Genomic DNA, 18,161 nt, shown 5'->3' with positions numbered 1-18,161 from the left:
GACAACCCCCTCCCTGCAGTCTCTGCCTCTCCTCCCTGGGGAGATCTCCATGTGGGCAGTGGCAGTGCCTACCAGATTTTGTGCCCTGTTTCTAGGCCTCGGTTGGGAATGGGGAGCCCAGAAGTCTTTGAGGGCCACTTTCAGCAGCATCTTCTCGGAGTCCATCCCAAGGACCAAGCTGTTTGTGAGGCAGGTGAATACAGCTTGGATGGTCCTGGGATGTCCACTTGCACACATGAACTCCCTGACATGGGGAGGGGCTTCCTGAGGGAAGAGAAAGGGAGTGGGCTGCTGGCCAGGAGTCAGCCCTCCCAACGCTGTCACTTTCTGGGCCTTCAGATCATTGAGAAAATGTATTCATCAAGGTAGGAGGATAGGATGAATTTTGTTAGCTTGATATGTAATGTTGAAATATTTAATTATATATTAATAGTATAGAGGCCACTCTTATTGTACTGTTACCCCAGCCCTGAAGATATTGGGAATCAATGTGGTGGTAACCGGTGTGCACTGGCTATTCCCTCTGCCCCTAATTATCCACAAGATTTTGCTCAAATGTCACCTACTAAGGCTTTCCTTGACCTCCATGTCACTCTATTCCTCCACCTGCCTTTACTACATAGCCTCATGTCCTATTTACAAGGGCAGGGATTTTCCATGTCTTGCCTCCACATCTTCTGTACCCAAAGCAGGGCCTGGCACATAGGGGTTTCCCCCACATTTCTTGAATAGAAGAATTCTCACAATTCAATAACATTCTCCCCACCCAGTCTCATTCCCACCCACATAACACTTGGCATGGAGGCAGTTTTGAAACCTAAGAACACGATTTATTTGTGCACAGAATCTCTCAACTTGACATAACACAACCAACACTATGTTCCACACTGCCAAAAAGCCCATCACCAAAAGAAAACCTCCCCAGGAGAAGAGACACCCAGTGTCCCACACAGCTACTTGCTGGTAGCAGGGGCCATGTGAAGGAACCATCACCCTGGTCTGGGGGAGGGTCCACTTTTCTAGACTTAAGACCTTCAGGCCACAGAGCAGCCACAGTGGCACATGGCTTTCTGGTGCCGGCTTTTATCCCCACCTGGCCCTGCTGTGGCCTCTTTCGCCATGGCCTCCCGGACCCTTTGGATCTCATGGATAAGTAGGGAAAAGGCCTCCACCACACCCTGGCGTGTCTTGGCTGAGGTCTCTATGAAAGGGGCTCCCCAGCTCTTTGCGAGGGCTGCAGCAGCGGCATGAGCATCTCCAGTGGTGGTCACAAGGTCACATTTGTTGCCCACAAGGACAAGGGGCTGGGTGTGGTGTGGGCCCCAGGTGGCCCGCATCTGCTGCAGCTGGGCTAGAGATGAGGGGTCGTCGAGGGCGAAGACACCCAGCACACCATCGCCAATCGCCAAACACTGGTCACGCAGGGCCTGATGAGTGGCCTGCCCTGCTGTGTCCAGCACATTCAGAATGCAGCCTCCGTGGTCTAGGGCCATCTCCTTCCAGTAGGAATCCTGGATGGTGGGGTCATGATCTTCCACAAAGCACTGGTTGTTCAGCTGGATGGTCAGTGCACTCTTTCCCACACCACTTGCGCCCACCACCACCGCCTTGTACTCAGGCAGCTTCTTGCCTACACCCTTGGAGGGTGCCCCCCAAGCCCTGTGGCTCTGCTCCCGGGATCTAGGGCTCCAGGTGCCCAGGCCCAAATCAAACATGTCAGGCTTTGTCGGCTGTGCCATGGCTCCAAGCGGGCAGCTCAGGGAAGAGATGTGGACAGCAGGCTCTGCAGATGGGAAGAGAAGACAGTGGGGGTGGGGGGTGGGGGGAAGACAGTTAGGTGAGACCATTTAGGGACAGCCAGGTGTTATTGAATCAACATTTATTGAGTGCCTAGTGTGTACCAATCACCTAATATAGTATATACATTATTCATGTTGTCTATTCTCTCTTATTCCCCTTTACAACATAAACTCTGTGAAGGCAGGGATTTTTAAAACACCTTGATTAATTTATATACCATAAAGTTAACCTAAAGTGTATAATTGTTTTTTAAATTCATTCACGGAGTTGTGTGACCATCACCGTAATCTTAGAACATTTCCAGTCACCTGAAAAAGATACCCCCTACCCCCTGCCCATTAGCAGTTCCTCCCCATTCTGGAGGGACGGCAGGAATTTCTTCAGTTTTGATTTTGGATCATGTCACTGTTGGACCCCAGCCCAGGACACTGCCAGTCACAGTTTGTGCTGAGCAACATTCCTGCCCCAGGAGTTTATGTTCTAAAAGAAGGAAACATCAAGAGGGAAGGAATATATGAATACCTACCTACCTACGGCTCATCCATGTTGATGTATTGAAGAAACCAACACAATATTTTAATTATCCTTCAATTAAAAATACATTTTAAAAAGATGTAAGCAATAAACCAAAGAATTAAGCAAATTATGAAGTCTGTTAACCATAATCATCGGAACTTAGTCTTTATTACTTATCCAACATATAGCTATTGAGAACCTACTGTGTGGCAAGGACAAAGAGGTGGGGGAAAAGAGATTAATAAATCCTGGCCCTCCTGAACGTGACTTTCTAGTCAGGAAAACAGACAACAAAGATAAATCAGTAAGAATGCTTCAGTAATAGGTGATAAGCAGGGAGAAGGTGCTTAGTTAATGTTAGGCATTTCTATTATAATTTAATTTTCATTCACTAATTCGGGGACCTTCCTGCATGCCAGGCATTGTGATGGGTGTGGAGATGGGAGGTAGGGTTGGGGGCAGGAGGTGTGGGGGTGGTGAAGTAGCTGAGAACAAAATAAAGTCCCTGCCCTTGGGAGGATTCTGGAAGTGAGAAAGAGACAATAAACAAGATAAGCAAGTAAATTACCATGCAGTTAGAAGACAGGAGCACACAGCAGGTGCTCAATTAGCGTCGACTATTAATAGAATGTCACCATTAACCCATTCAATACACATCCCTGATCTTGGTTTGGTGTGTGGCCTCAGGATATGCATCATAATGGTTGAGGCTCCAAGTCTCCCCGGAAGCCCAGGGGCAGTGGCAGCTAGGCGGGATGGGAGAATTCTGTGGCATTTGGGATCCAAGGGTCAGAGTTGGGGTGGAGGGGAAGATCCCAGGTGGAGATCCAGCTGTGGGGGCTCAGCCCAGAGAGGATCCCTGAAAAGAGCTGTGGAATGTGCTCTCCCGCCAGGAAGGGGGACCTGATAGGGAGAGGTTAGCAGAAGACAGAGCTCTGGTGGTCCCGCCACCCCCACCTCCCACTCCGGTTGCGGGGCAGAAACGGAGAGATCCGATCTCAGGGGAGGGGGCCAGCCAGGAGCCAGGGCAGCAGTGCAGGCCATAGGGGACCTGTATGAGAGCAGAGTGGGATTTGGGGATGTTCCGAAGGCCGGCCTGACAGGGTTTTTGCTGAGGGTTTGGAGGCAGGGGACGGGGTGCAGGCGGCCGGAGAGATGGCCGCTGTCACCTGAGACAGGGCTGGGTGCCAGGGACCTTCGCTCTGGGCAGGGGTCACCGGGGCTGAGGCTGCCACGCAATGAGGAACCGGAACTGCGAGGCTTGGGAAAGTGAGTGGCGGTGACTGAGCCGAGGTCACACAGACCATTGCAGGGTGGCAGGGGAGTGGGGAAGCAACGGTGCCAACTGCCAGTGGAGGGTGGTCGGAGACCCCTCCCCCCGGCATGAACCGCTTCTTGTCGCCTCCCTGACCCAAGGAGCAGGGGTACGGGAGGGGCATGTCCACCCAACGGCAGTCCCTTCCGTCTCCTTCCAGGATGGCCCGGGCTCTGCACCACAATTAGGCATCCACTGACTAGCCCAGGAGGCTAGCCCGGAATGGGGCTGGGAGGGGGGCACACCCAGTTTCACCCCAAAGCCGCGCTCGGCCTGCACCTTCCCGCCCAGCTCCCAACTCCCCGTTCCGGCCTGGGGCCTACACCCTCACCCAGGTTCGTACTCACGGTCTCACAAAGGCGGCCAGAGGTTGCAGAGAAAGAGGTTGCAGAGACGGAGATTGTAGGTCTCTGCGGAGGGGAGGCAAATAGGGGAAACTGCCCTCACACCTGACCTCGGCCACACCCCCACAGCCTTAAGTGGAAGGACCGCCCAGGTCAGTGTGGGGGCGGGGGGCAGGGGGAGGCCTGGTGTCCCAGCTCACCTCAGTTCCAGGAAGGCCGGTGGCGTTGGGACCCCAACCGCCGCTCTGACAGGGAAGGAGATGCTCCCCCAGGTCCCAGTGGCGGGATGGGGAAAGGGAGGAAGGGAGTGCACATGCGTATCGGGCTGCCCTCAGGCCCCTCTGCTGGCGCGCACCCCTGACAGTTCTGCGCTCCCAGGCGGGTGTGCCCGGAGGTATTCTTGAGGTGTGCTGTAAGCGCTGACCACCCTGTGTACCTCGTGCATCCTGCTGCACCTCTTCTTTACCTTGCCCCCACCTGGGACGTGATTTTGTGTGTTTAGTGTATGGGAGGGGGTTGTTACATTTTTGACCTGAGTGTCCCGTCTTTGTGAAATGTTTTGTGAGGGCCTCTCTGAGGCCTGGGAGCCTGCGCTGCCTCAAGCAGGCGTTTTGATAGCATAGGAGAGAGTTGCATCCGGTCCTGAAGGGAGGAGAAAGTTGCAAAGCAGGGGTTATTCTGTAAAGGTCAAAAGGACCTGATTTGAGATAGATATGTGCCAAGTTACATTTCCCAGACTCCCTTGCAGCTATGGCTGTCATGTGACACAATTCTGACCAATGAAATGTAAGCAGGAGTTGTGGAAGAGGGGTAACCAGAATGCTCCTTTAAAGGGGATGACAGAGCTGACTAGCAGCTCCTTTTCCCATTCTCTTTTCTTGATTGGGTGAGGCTCTGATAGTCATCTTGGGAGCATGAGGGTGGCCATGAAGAAAAGTCCAGGAAACATCAGCCTGGACTCCTTTGAGTAGCCAAAGCAATTCTCATTACGTAGGGGAAATAAAACAGCCAAATTATCCTCCAATTCCCCACCCTTGGTCAGTAGTAGATACTCCTTCCCCCAGGAAAGCTACCCATGACCATCAAATCTAAGCATGGTAAACCTGGACATTGTTCCCCCCTCTCCATCCCCACAATCAAGACAAAAAGACATATAAGAAGCCTGAGGCCTAATGAGGACACTTCATGATCATTTTTCTCACCTTCCCAGCCCAGGGTATAGCTGGGACTAGCTGTGAGCCTTCTATTTCTAAGGCAGGTGCTCCTTTTCTCACAGAGTTCACCATTTAACCTCTTATGGAACCAGTTAATAGAGCTGCTTGCTCTATTGCCAGTTAATTTTTGGGGGGCACTGGTTGAACAGGGGGTTGACCTGATAAAGACCCATAAAGACCCACACCTTCATTCCTTCATCACTCATCAGCTCTGTTGGCCAGAAGGGTGGGCTTCTTTACCCACTCAAGATTAAAAGTTTTCTCCAGGTGTTGTAACAGTTTGTACTTTATTGCATATGCAACCCTGCCACACTACAGTTGATTCTCTTGCCCTTCAAAGTAGGTTTATATCAGGCCCCTTTGGGGTCACTGAGCTGTGCTCCCCTTTCCTTTTGCGGCAGAGTAGATAGAGTCCCTTGAGCAGGCAGTGGGCAGGGAGAGATATACAATCGATGACCACAGTCTTCATACAAGTACGTACACTTAAATCAGCACCCTGGGGGAGTTGGAAAGGGTCTTCAGGATGGGATGAACTAAGGCTGGTCTATCTTGGGACTCTGAAGGTAAAGGAGCACATCCTGGGATTTAGTCTGAGTGGGGTATGTCTTCCCCAAACTTGTTCTGGTGGGCGATGTTCTTCACTGCTAGGAGATCCTGAGAAGGAGGCAAGAGAGGGGAGGTAGAGTGAGCACCCCTCTACCTCAGCTAAGAGGCAGCCCCAACTCCAGCCCTCAACCACACTGTCTCTTGGCCTATCCCACATGCAGAAGGGTTTCCATTTGTCCCTTACCCAATCACAAAAGGTGTGTGTGTAGGGGAGGGGGTGTGAGTGAGTGTGCACACATTAGAGGGTCTGTCCAGGGCCCACCTTGTGGTGGACATAGGCCTGACAGTGGTAACACCAGGCAGACAGGTCGGCATAGCTGAGTACTAGTGGGTGTCCTGAGCCTTCATGGTGTTGGAGCATATGAGCACTGATGTAACGACCGCAGTAGACCTGAAGTTGGGGAATGAGTGTTGGGTGGAGATTAGACCCACCTAGGGTTTGCTCCTGGGTCAACCTCCACCCCACACTCTTCTTCAGCTGCATACCTGATAGCAAGACAGACACACCCAGTTCTCCTGGAGTGTTCCACAGTCCTGACAAGGTTGGGTCACGTTCAGCCCTGTCTCAGGTATGGAGCATACTGCTGCCAAATGGGGACACCAAAGCAGTGGTCTCACTGCATAAAACATGACCTGGGGTGGGTAAAACTGAGTAAGCTAGAGACTCCATCTCCCCATTTTATGTTCTTATAGCACATACTCCTAGGTCGAGGCACAAATGGGTGTGAGAAGGAAGCCACCGTTCTAGCCTCTCCCTGAGCTCACCTGGTCAGTGTCAGCATGATCTCCAAAGACCTGCACTGGCACTGACTCATTCATGTCTTGACCTCCAGCTGCCTCTCCCAGGAGTCCTTCCTCTTCTGGGGGCTCCTGTACACATGGAGAGGAAAGATGTATCTAGAAGGCCTGATCCTCATCCCTTCTTCCCCTTACCTGGGTGTGGTGGGCCTTACCTGAATCATGCTATCTAGGTCCAATACTCTGAGATTCTCCATCAGCTTACTAGGGGATGTCTGGACTGTGGCTCCTTGCATGGGTAAGGCTGGAGGAATCCTGTTTTCAATGCATGAGGCTGGAGGGTTTTGGATCAGCTCAGCTCCCCCCGTGGCCCCCTCTGAGATGGTCTGGTCCAGTGCAGCTCCTTGTGTGGCTGTGTCTGAAGACTGGCCCTGAGTAAGTTCTACTGGAGCTGTCTCTGACTTGGTCTGATCTGGAGTGGACTCTTTCACAGATGCTTCTGAGGCGGCCTGTCCCATGCCTGCCTCCAGGATGTTCCCTTCCACTGTGGTTGTCACACAGGCTGACCCAGAACTGGCTGGTTGGGATGCCTTCTTGGTGATCAACTTAGAACTGGAGAGTCCCTCTTTGTTTTTGCGCTCTGAAACCAGGGGAGGGAGATCCTTGAATGTGGGTGCTATCCCTTCTCTCACCTCTGATCCCTGCCCTCCCCTGAGCCCCCATCGCCCCCAATGCCCCAAGCCCACTCACTCATGACCCGCAAACTGCGCCAGTATCTTCGATGGACTTGGATGGTTTCAGTAATAGACGCCTGGGCTCCTGATAGTGGGGGCCGCAGCCGGGTCAGCAGGGGCAGTGGATCCCCAAGGAGGGAGCGAGTGCAGGCGGCCATGGACTCTGAGATGGACGTCAGGTTATAACCACCCTTTGTTAAGGAAAAGAGGAGGGAGAGGTATGATGGGGTAGTCCTCAGGGAATTCAGAAGACACAATGTCTTGCCTCCCAATCTCCCCTTGGGACCCTGAAAGTCTGGAGGGTGGGTACTGGGGACAAGTTAGTAGAACCCACATGTGTCAGATGAGCAGCACCCACTGTGTGAGATGGTTGTGAGGGTGATAAACTTGTGATGTAATGTGCAAGATAATATTAACCACAACAATGACAGCACTAATGGCAACAATAATAAGAGCTAATGTTCATCAAGTGCTTGCTATGTGCCAGACCCTAGTTTTTTTTGGCCGAGCCTTGCAGCACAATGGGATCTTAGTTCCCCAACCAGGGATTGAACCCCTTTCCTGCAGTGGAAGCACAGAGTCTTAACCACTGGACCACCAGGGAAGTCCTAGACCCTATTCTAAGCACTGAATCCTCACAGCCACATGGACCAAACTGGTGCAGGAACCTGCCTCCACAGTAATGGGAACCCCTGAATCCACCCACTCAGAAGCCCCTGTCCTGCCCTGGTATAGGAACAACCGATCTTTCTCTCTACATGAACCTCTGTCGTGACCTGGTAAGGGATCCCCTGTTTCTCACACTCTATAGGAACCCCAGTCTCTTCTTTTTTTCCCAATAAAGAAACTTTGGCTCAGAGTGATTAGATGACTTGTCTGAGATCCTAACAGCTGGTAAGAAGTAGCACTGAGGTTGAACCCCGGGCTACCTGAGGAAAGAGTCTACCACTCCGCTCTGCCACAAGCAGGCCTGGGCACATGGTGGGACATCTTACTAGTCAATTAATCTTTCTGTGACTTTTTGTCCTCATCTGTGAAGGAGCAATAATGACAGCACAGAAGGTTGCTGAGAGGGTAAAACTAACATATGAACAATGTGTAACAATAAGCTACAGCTCTTGTACAAGGCTTAAGACCTTCCAGGCACCCCTCCATGATTAGCCAATCACACCTTACAGATGAGGATACTGAGGTACAAGGGGCAGGGGCACTGAGTAATTTACAAAAGGTCAGTGAACGTCCTTTGTCCTGGGATTTTGTTGGATGCAGCTCAAGCAGAGGTAAAAAGCATAGACTTTGGCGCCAAGCTGCTTGGGTCCAAGCCTGGCTCTGCCATTATTAAATATGTGATCTCTGGCTAGTCACTACAGCTCTCTGTGTTTCAGCTTCCCTGATCTTGAGAGGAAAATGATAAGGTCAGCAGACCTTACCTCACAAGACTGCTTTAAGTAAATGCATTAGTTACACATGTTAAGTGCTGAGAGAAGTGTCCTGCACATAGTGAGTACTCAATTAAAGTTGCTCATGCCGGTGTTACTAATGCCCAGTGTGTGCCCACAACCCTAGGTGGGGACACCCAAGTCTTCCCAACCATCCTCTGACCATGGGAAGAGGGACTGAGAGAGTTACCTCTAGGATTAGGATGATATGGCCATTGGCCAAGCCCATCAGCAGGTGGGTGAGGTGGGCATAGCCCTCAGGCGACACCTGGCAGCCGCCCAGAGGATCCCCCCGGGCAGCGTCGAAGCCAGCTGAGACCAGCACCAGTTCTGGATTAAACTGAGGCAGAGAGAGAAGAGACATACTGAGCATGAAGGAGGGGGCATGCGGACTCAGTAGCTCAGGGAGACCCAGAGACATGGAGACAAGGACAAATGAAAACAGGGCGATGCAAGTCAGAGGGATGGAGACATGGGACCCGAAGCCCGGGAGACACAAGCCCAGAGCCCTGAAAATAGGGAGGGCAGAACATGGAGACACAAGAGAGACTTGGAGACATGGACACATCAGACACAGATTGAAACACAAGATACAGAGAGATGTAGATGTGAGAAATGGATGGACGGGGACACGAAGCAAAACTGTAAGCTGTGGAGACTCATGTCAAGAGACAGTGACATGAAACAGAGAGATTATGTTCTCACATACACACCCAAGGGTAAGACTAAGAGGCAAACACTCCCCTCCCTGGATAAAACATGGGACACATGTGTACAACATAGGGTTTTATACACAGTGCTAAAGAGAGGTACACACATGCTTCCATCATAGGAGATGACAACAAAAGTGCCACACACAGAAGATGGTCACATACAGCCACACACAATCAGACAGTCTCATATAAACTGGACTATTCATGGTAAGAGTCACACATACACACACACACGTAATTTCTCAGAGGGAACAGTAATCCACAGCTACTCCTGCACCAACACAATTATACACATCACCACCAAAGTCAAAATAGTCATACATGCTGTTGCACCCATAGGAGATGGACACTTGCACACAGTCACACACATACTATTTCAAGAGTTACACAAACACAGAAGGTAGTCACAGCCACTGTGCACAGACATACATACACATCTGAACATGCATGTCTGCACAGAGGTCACAAAGATGGCACTCACATTCATCAACCCTCAGAATTAGTCATGCATACATGATTTGTCACAGACATACATGGTTTACACATGGAGAAGAGAGTTACCTACAGCCACTCAGTGTCAGGCAAATACATATTAATATATAGGCCATAGGAGACAATTGGAGAGATGACTGTCATAGAGAGAGCAATGTGCAGTGATGTACAATATCACAGCCATCACACAGAGCAATGGTAGTGGCAAACAGCTACCCGCAGAGTCTCACACATACTCGAACCCCTCAACACCATGCAGTTCCATAGAGATGGCAGTCACACGGGGCCACCATCACACACAGACCAGCACTAGTGATGGTGTACACATGGGACATGTTCACAACCAGGCACACTTCCAGGCAAGATTACTCTCACACATCCAGAAGTCCTCACAGTTACACACAGAAGGCAGTCACAGACAGACACTGCACAGACATACCCAAAGGCCATGACACAGTCACATCCTCTCACCCAAAGCCATCACTACTGTCACCCACAGGCCCTCTCACAGGATCAGTCACCTGTAAGTTGGACACACGCACACTCACTACCACATACAGAGTCTCATCACGTGTACCCTGAATCATACCTCATAAGCAATGGGAAGCACCAGACGATGCCAGGCAGCCAGGTAGTCAGCATCACCCATGCGGGGCCCATTCCAGGCCACATTGACAGTGAATCCTGTGCCCATAGCTTTTCCTACCCGGGTACTGGCACCCTCATTCCCCATGGGAAAGAAGGTACCATGATCATAGCGGTGCAGGGAAATGTATAGCACACTGTGGCGACAGGGTGGGAAGGGGGGACACAGCTGGTTAGCAAGGTGCCCCTGAGGAATGGCCTGCCCATCTCCCTGACCACCCTCCAGCCCCTGCTCCAGCCCCTCACCTGGGGTCCTCCTCAAATATGTGCTGAGTTCCATTACCATGATGGATGTCCCAGTCCACGATCAGGATCCTGAGGAGGGGACAGCACCTTAGTTACCTGGCAACGTTGGTTCCTTGGGGGAGGGCAGGGGCTACACCTCTGGAGTCTGTGTGTCGGGACATTTACCACGGGTGGCAGGACCCTGAGTCCCTGGGGAAAGCGCTGGGTGGCAGGCTTGTGGATCCTATCTGAGTTCTAAGGGCTTCACTGTGGGCCAGAGCAAGTGCTCAGGGCCAGATCCTGGGCCCCACATGGGTAAGTGCCATGGGCCTTTTGAAGTAAGCACCAGAGGTTGGCCCCTGGGTTCTGCTAGGATAGTCATCAAGGGCCAGATTTTCTGGGGCAGGGGACCCTGGATTCTGTTTGATAAGCACCTGCACGCCACAATCTGGGGATCCCATTTGGGTCAGGCCCCAGAGGCTAGATCCTCCTTGGTCCTTTTCTGGAAGTGCTGGGCAACTGGACCCTGGGGTGTTTCTGGATAACTTTGGGGGCTGCATTACAGGGCCTGCTGAGTAAGCACTGGGCAGTGGGGGCAGGGAGCCTTACCGCAGCGCATGCCCACTGATGGCCTGGGCATGGCGAGCAGCCACAGCCACAGAATTAAAAAAACAGAAACCACAAGCTGCATCCGGTTCTGCATGGTGGCCAGGAGGTCGCACTACAGCAATGCCATTCAAAACCTGGGGGAGGAGCAGGAAGCAAAGATTAGACCACCCACCCTCACCACTTTCCCTCCCATTTCCTCTCTTCTTCCCTGTTTTTTGTCCCCCTACTACTCCACCAGCTGCTAAGGCCTCCTCCTCAATGCCCTGTAGGCCCCATCCCCCTGGGTGTACTTCCCTGTGAGCAAGGCCTCTGGCAAGCTGGGGTTGGGGTCCCCTTCCATTGTGGACTGCTCCCCAAGTCCCCTTTCCTCAGGCTTGGCCCAACTCTCAGAGTCGCCTCTTTCCCGTCCCCCTGCCCCCAGGACTTCCTTGCCAGGAGCCCAGGGTCCCCTCCCCAAAGCGCAGGCACCTCTCCGGCCAGTACTGCCTCCACCAGGCGACAGGCGGTGCCTGCAGCCAGCTGTGCGCAGGCAAAAGTGCTGGAGCAGATGTAGATGGAGTCATAGTTGGCACCCTCGCGGCGCAGCTCCCGGGTCTTCATCTTCTCCGTGGCCCGCAGACGTTCCAAGTGCTCAGCACTGAAGGTACAGAGGGGGCACTTGAGAAGACAGCCAGGTAATTCTGTCCCCTCCACATCCCTCCCCACCCTGTGTCTTATAACAGCTCCATGTATCAGAGAGGCAAGCCCAGGCTCCACGCTCTGAGGCCCATCCTACCCTGGCCACATGGGTCTGACCTGTGGCAGGTGAGCAGCTCAGCATCTGTAGCGGGTCTTGCAGGCAGGGCGTGGCAGCGCTTGGCAAGGCCCAGTTCATCCAGGTGATGCATGATATAGTGGATGCGCTGGGGCATCTCAGGATGGTAGCTAGGAGTAGGGGAACAGAGGCAGGGCTTAGTACTGAAAGCGGGGGTCCCTCCCCACCTCCCACTTAGCCTGGCTCTCTTGACTGCCTACTTATCCCACAAGTTGTAGTGGTCCATCATCCGCTGGTCATAGACCAACCCCGTGCGAGCCTGCAGCACCGGCCATATTGGAATGGAGAGCTCAGGGGACTGTGGCAGTCCCTCTTCCTCCTCCTCTTCCACATCATCCTTCTCCACAGTGTCCTTTTCCTCCAGGGTCTCAACTGCAAGGAGAGGCTACATTCACCCTACTCCCTTACGCTACCCCCAACCTAGATCCCTGTAATACTCTGGAATGAGGTTTACCCAAACCTAAAAAGGGGTGGGAGGCCTGAAATCAGGGCCCAGTGAGAGAGAGGGCCTGACCCTCCCAACCCAGCAAGGTAGCCCAGGAAGGTCAGAGTGGGGTCTGAAGAGAAACTCCTCCCACAGCTCATTCCCTGCCCAACCCCTGACCCAACACACTCCCTGCCACCTACCTGATCTCACAAGGCTCTCCCAGAAGGGTTCAAGGGCTTCTAGAGCACAGGAAAGTGACACCTGGGCACTGGAGGTCAAGTGAGGGTAAAATGTGACCAACCGGCCCCTGAGTGAGCAGTGAGGGGCCTGCTTCTCCCCTCCTCCCCCTGGGCTTACCTTGGGCAGGGGGCACCAGGACACTCCAGTATGGGACAAGGGTCACCCAGAAGGGTGTGGAGGGAGGCGCTGACACCTTCAGCCAGAGAGCGGAGATTATAGCCACCCTGGGAGAAGGAGGGCAGGAAAGAGCCAGATGTTACCAGAGAAGAGTATGAATGACACTGGGGTGGTGCTGGCTGCACATGTCAAGGCATTTGAAGGGTGATTTCATTTGCTGAGCAAATAATCTGAGGTGGTTACCACTATTATGATGTACCTCTGACATAAGGGAAGCAGAGGCATAGGGAAGTTGAGGGACTTAGGTGAGGCTGTCCAGCTAGTAAGTGGAAATGCCGGGGCAGGAACTTCTGCCAGATTTGAATGTTGTTCTTCTGTCTTCCAGGATCCATGGGCTGAAGTGGAAGTGAGTCACTCACCTCCAGTGAGAGGATCAGCTTGCCTTCTGCAAGACCCATGAGCAGATGGGTGAGCTGGGCGAACCCTGCTGGAGTGGCGGCCATCTCACCCTGGGGGGGACACAGAGGGTCAGCCTGGCTCCACGGGGCCTCCTTCTGCCCTCCCGCCATCCCCGTGTACCTGCCTTACCTTGGGGTCCCCTTGGAGGGCATCAAATCCAGCAGCTACCAGGACCAGCTGGGGCTGGAACTGAAGGAGGAAGGAATCACATGAGGCCACCTGCTCTCATGGCCCATCCCTCAACATCACCTCTGCCCCAGCACACCCCAGAGCCCCAGGACCTCAAATGCGACTGGCAGGAGGACGTGAAGGAAAGCGGCGATGTAGTCAGCATCTTGCATCCCCACCTGCAGACAGGGAGGCATGATGGGGACGTACTGCTATCTGCTCTGAAGGGCAGGAGTGGGTCTCACTTTGGGGGTGAAGGGTGGGCAGACACTGACCTGGTTCCAAGGCACGTTGATGGTGTATCCCTGGCCTTGGCCTAAACCTGTGGTGGACCAATTAGAGGCCTTAAGATGGGGCCAGAACCGACCCTGCTCATAGCGGTGGATGGAGAAATAGAGGACACTGGAGGCAGAGAAAAAAAAAGAGGTGTGGGGTTCAGTCAGTACTTCCCAGAAACCTCCAACCCACAGCTACCATAGTTGACTTAACCACTCATTCATTCTCTCATTAATTTCCCCATGAATTTTTAAATTCATATATTCATTCTTCCATTCAGTTGCCAAATTATTCATCTTCCCATCCATTAATTCTTCCATTTATGACTATGATACTTTGGATGTTGCCAACAAAATTGGGATCATCTAAACTGAGTCCAGCTGGCTAATTCCAAATATAAAAGTTTTCACTATGTTAAAAAAAAATTTTTTTTCCATTTATTTACCCATTACCTCACTCACTCATTCATTTGGTCTCTTACTGAAATTCCTCCCACAGTAAACACTGCTGCCCCTTTCAGTGCCCATACAGTTCTACCTCTGAGACCCCGAGAGTTATCAGGTCTATTCCACCGCCGAGGGCTCCTGACCCCATGGGGAACTCTAGATCATGCCTGCTTACCCACCTGCCTCTGTTACCATGGTAGTGACCACAGAACATTATGACACCGGAGGCCCATAGGGGCATGTGGCTCTTAGTTAGTGGGAGCCAGGTAAGGCTGAAAAGAATGCCAGGCAAAGCTAGGGAGCTTCGTATTTTCACTGAAGGAAGTGGGGAGACTCGGGAGCTATGTGGGGCTGGAGTAGGGATGCTGGCTGGGGCTCCATGAGGCCAGTGAGGGGGCAATTCCTTCTCCAATACCTTACAGGGCCACCTCTATCACTTCTGTTTTCTAGAGAAAGCACTCAGAGCAGTGAGGAAGACTGACACAGAACAGATACTGAAGTCACAATGGTATATGTTCTGATAGTAAGCCCAGTAGGAAGGCTTGATTCTGAATGAGGCGATCAAAATGAGTATCTCTCATCCATCCTTCTATCCATCTGTTCATTCACTTCCTGCCTTGTTCCAGAAAGGATTTAAGGCAGCATTTTTTTCTATTTTAGGAAAAGGCAAGAAATAGTAGTAAACAATGAATCTAGGCAAACTTAACAGTCACATTTTAATAAATGTTCATACTGTAGTTGTGAAATTAAATGCAAACTGGAGTAAAAGGATTTTTGAAATAGAAGAAAACTATCTTGGAATTGGGGGATGAAGTTCATGCAAAAACTCTGGTCTTGAGCAGATGGGGGGGTGATTGTTTCACTTTTGACTCTGATAGATAAACATACAGTAGAACATAAAGATTATCATCAGGGAAAGAAAGGACTAAAGAAAAGATCTGAAGAAAGTCCAAGTTTATTAAACAGAAGGAGATAAAATAAGTTCAACTGGGAATTCCCTAATGGTTCAGTGGTTAGGACTCTGTGCTTTCATTGCCAAGGGTCTGGGTTCCATCCCTGGTCAGGGAACTAAGATCCCACAAGCTGATGTGTAGCCAAAAATAAGTAAACAAATAAGTTCAATCAACTTCCAGTAAAAGAATGGTAGATTAATAGCACAGGTTTACCTCCTTACTCCCCTACAATCCTATCAAAAGATAGTAAGGATATTTTAAACAAGAATCAACAGTAGGAAAACAGAGAGTGGGAGAAAGGACGTCAATTAGAGACTTCAACAAATCCCCGGAAAGTTGTCTGAGGATCCAGGGCCCCAGTGAGCCCTCTCCCATACTGAACATGTTGGGAGGATATCCAGGACAGATTGAAGTTTCCCTTCTGGAGAAGTCAAGCACAGATATAGGTCAATGCACTCAAAATCAATTCTGTCACTGAGTGAGAAACTCACCAAATTAATTTTTTTCCTTTTAACTACTAAGTTTTAGTTTATTAAAGGAATTCTTGTTAATTTTCTTAGGCATAATAAGATTTCCTTAGTATGATTAGTCATTCTTTTTGTTTTAATAAATGCCTTGGAGGCAACAGCTGTATTCTTTTCTGGATATATGACTGACTATATGTATAGGTATGAAGAATTATGAATATATTCAGTACATTCTTCCTTATGAATAAGAATGTATAAATGAAAAAGAAATCTATGACCTTCAATCATCCAGCTTCCTATCTCTGTCTCTTAACTCCATCAGGAAGTGAAGTGAATTGAAGTCGCTCAGTCGTGTCCGACTCATTGCGACCCCATGGACTATAGCCTACCATGCTCCTCCATCCATGGGATTTTCCAGGCAAGAGTACTGGAGTGGGTTGCTATTTCCTTCAGATAGTTCTTAAAACATTGTTATGAAGACAAAGAAAATAAGTAAACTAAAGCTTAGTAAAGCATAGACACAGAGAGCAAGAAAGCGATCTTGGAGATTAAAAGAATTCATAAACACACAATTCAACAGGAAGACTGTTGAATTAGAAGGTAAAGTTGAGTAAATCTCCCAGGACACAGAGCAAAAGGAAAAAGAGACAGAAGACATGAGATAAAAAATAAGAGATACAGAGGATCAACCCAGGAAGTCTAACATCTGACTAACAGAGAGACCAGAGAGGACACAGTAGAAGAAATCATCAAAATCTAACAGAAAACTTCTGAGGATTTAAGAAAGGTGTGAATATTCTGATGTAAAATGTCTACCACTGGTAAGTAGAATCAGTGGCGAAGTGAAAATTTAGGTCACCAGGAAGAACCTAAAACCTTCCAGAAAGGAAAATATATTGGAAAGGAATGAAATCAGACTGATATCTGGACATGTGCCAGCAATACTGAATGGTGGAAAATAACAAAGCAATGTCTGGAGAACCACCAACCTAGATTAGATAAAGTGCCACAGGAGCGCAAGAGCCCTTTTACAAGGGAGAAAGTATAATTTATGCAATCAATTCAATAAAAGCCCAAGTAAAACATCTTACAGATGTGCTCAGAGAAGTATAAAATTATATATTTACCAGACTATTCACTGTAGAATTGTCCGTAATAGCAAAGACTGGGAAGCACTGTAAATGTCCTAGGATTAAATGACCAAAGGTACAGCCATACCATGGAACATGGTAGAGCCTTACAAAGAATGAGATGCTTTTCAGAGGTACTAACATGGAGAGGTGCCCACACCATACTGTTAAAAGCAAAAAAGCAAGTTGCCAAAGAAAATGTAGTGGTAGTGTGTTAATAATAGGAATAATGATGAATATTTATATATCTACAGGAAAAATTCAGTTACTTTTGAGGTGATGGGAATTACAGGAGAGTCACTGCTTTAGACATTTTGATATTATTTAATTTTTTTTTTGGCTGTGCCATACAGCTTGTGGGATTTCAGTTCCCTGACCAGGGATTGAACCCAGCTGTGGCAATGAAAGCCCAGAATCCTAACCACTAGGTGACCAGGGAACTAACTCCCTTTAATTTTTTAACAAATAATTGGAAAACAAAGTAGTATTTTGAGGTTCACTTCAGCTCCTGGGTAAATTGGTGAATGAGCTCTCCCAAATACCGTGGACTCAAATCTTGTCTCTTCAACTTCTCTGTACGACCTCTTAACCTGTAAGCCTCAGTTCCCTGATCTGTAAAATGGGGACCCCAATAGCCCCTGCCTCAGAGTGAAATTCTCAGAGAGACAGCAGACATGCAGAGGACAGCACTGAGCCTGTTCCCAGGACAGGTCCAACCAATGAATATGAATGCTTTCCCTTCCCTCTGGGGCCCCTTCTGGCTGCGCCTGTAAAGGTAGAGGGTGGCTGGGAATCGAGCATTTGGGGTAGTACTCTAGCATCCCGGCATACCTAGGATCTTGGTCAAAGGCGAACTGTATTCCCTGACCATGGTGCACATCCCAATCCACGATAAGGACCCTGTGAATGGGAGAGAAAGGCGGCCACTATGTAAGAAGATCAAGGGAAGAAGTGCCCAGACCAGGACACCCCACCTCATATCACCCTCATTACACCCGCCCTGCTGCTTGCTGCTGACCTCTGAATATCATGCTTCTGTTGGGCATAACGGGCAGCCACGGCCACGTGGTTGAACATGCAATACCCATCCATGAGACTGTGCTGGGCGTGGTGTCCAGGAGGCCTGAGCAGAGCAGGGAAGGCCATAGATTGCTGGTGGTGGGGTTCTCCTCGGCAGAGATGGACTCTTCCTGCTCTCTACTCCTGGACCACCAACTCCCTCAGTGCTGATGCCTGCACAGCTGCCAGGAACTGAGTACTTGGGGCCCTCAGAC

At 50.3% G+C, this 18,161-nt stretch overlaps 2 protein-coding genes across 7 annotated transcripts in view; both read right to left on the bottom strand.

Moving 5' to 3' along the window:
* Nucleotides 1-843: 843 nt before the first annotated feature.
* On the bottom strand, nucleotides 844-4,634 carry ERAS (ES cell expressed Ras). Of its 2 annotated transcripts, XM_065915809.1 has the most exons (3): nucleotides 4,176-4,634; nucleotides 3,979-4,041; nucleotides 844-1,783 (listed from the first exon to the last, which is right to left on the bottom strand). In XM_065915809.1, exon 3 carries the CDS (start codon nucleotides 1,737-1,739, stop codon nucleotides 1,035-1,037), a length of 705 nt encoding a protein of 234 aa, XP_065771881.1. In that variant the 5' UTR covers nucleotides 1,740-1,783; nucleotides 3,979-4,041; nucleotides 4,176-4,634; the 3' UTR covers nucleotides 844-1,034. The 2 variants fall into 2 exon arrangements, with proteins under 2 accessions (XP_065771881.1, XP_065771882.1); XM_065915810.1 differs by lacking the exons at nucleotides 3,979-4,041; nucleotides 4,176-4,634 and adding an exon at nucleotides 2,331-2,834.
* An 823-nt stretch (nucleotides 4,635-5,457) lies between these two features.
* HDAC6 (histone deacetylase 6) overlaps nucleotides 5,458-18,161 on the bottom strand; it is an 18,697-nt gene continuing 5,993 nt past the window's right edge. For 4 of the 5 annotated variants that reach the window (XM_065916989.1, XM_065916992.1, XM_065916991.1 and 1 more), the window contains exons 9-29: nucleotides 17,906-18,010; nucleotides 17,719-17,787; nucleotides 13,891-14,017; nucleotides 13,729-13,794; nucleotides 13,577-13,636; nucleotides 13,408-13,497; nucleotides 12,989-13,095; nucleotides 12,832-12,899; nucleotides 12,405-12,576; nucleotides 12,186-12,314; nucleotides 11,859-12,027; nucleotides 11,391-11,524; nucleotides 10,803-10,871; nucleotides 10,501-10,693; nucleotides 8,897-9,046; nucleotides 7,284-7,458; nucleotides 6,749-7,173; nucleotides 6,561-6,665; nucleotides 6,282-6,428; nucleotides 6,058-6,186; nucleotides 5,458-5,843 (exon numbers count right to left, since the gene is read on the bottom strand). In XM_065916989.1, the coding sequence (XP_065773061.1) occupies nucleotides 5,775-5,843; nucleotides 6,058-6,186; nucleotides 6,282-6,428; nucleotides 6,561-6,665; nucleotides 6,749-7,173; nucleotides 7,284-7,458; nucleotides 8,897-9,046; nucleotides 10,501-10,693; nucleotides 10,803-10,871; nucleotides 11,391-11,524; nucleotides 11,859-12,027; nucleotides 12,186-12,314; nucleotides 12,405-12,576; nucleotides 12,832-12,899; nucleotides 12,989-13,095; nucleotides 13,408-13,497; nucleotides 13,577-13,636; nucleotides 13,729-13,794; nucleotides 13,891-14,017; nucleotides 17,719-17,787; nucleotides 17,906-18,010 (2,758 nt within the window). In that variant the 3' untranslated portion in view covers nucleotides 5,458-5,774. The remainder of the gene's footprint in view (nucleotides 5,844-6,057; nucleotides 6,187-6,281; nucleotides 6,429-6,560; nucleotides 6,666-6,748; nucleotides 7,174-7,283; nucleotides 7,459-8,896; nucleotides 9,047-10,500; nucleotides 10,694-10,802; nucleotides 10,872-11,390; nucleotides 11,525-11,858; nucleotides 12,028-12,185; nucleotides 12,315-12,404; nucleotides 12,577-12,831; nucleotides 12,900-12,988; nucleotides 13,096-13,407; nucleotides 13,498-13,576; nucleotides 13,637-13,728; nucleotides 13,795-13,890; nucleotides 14,018-17,718; nucleotides 17,788-17,905; nucleotides 18,011-18,161) is intronic. The other variant, XM_065916993.1, reaches the window with a different exon arrangement.

Source organism: Muntiacus reevesi, chromosome X (genome assembly GCF_963930625.1).
Source record: "Muntiacus reevesi chromosome X, mMunRee1.1, whole genome shotgun sequence".
Classification (NCBI taxonomy): Eukaryota; Metazoa; Chordata; class Mammalia; order Artiodactyla; family Cervidae; genus Muntiacus; species Muntiacus reevesi.
Note: the sequence above shows the minus strand (reverse complement) of the source record. Positions and strands in the feature narration are given on the sequence as shown.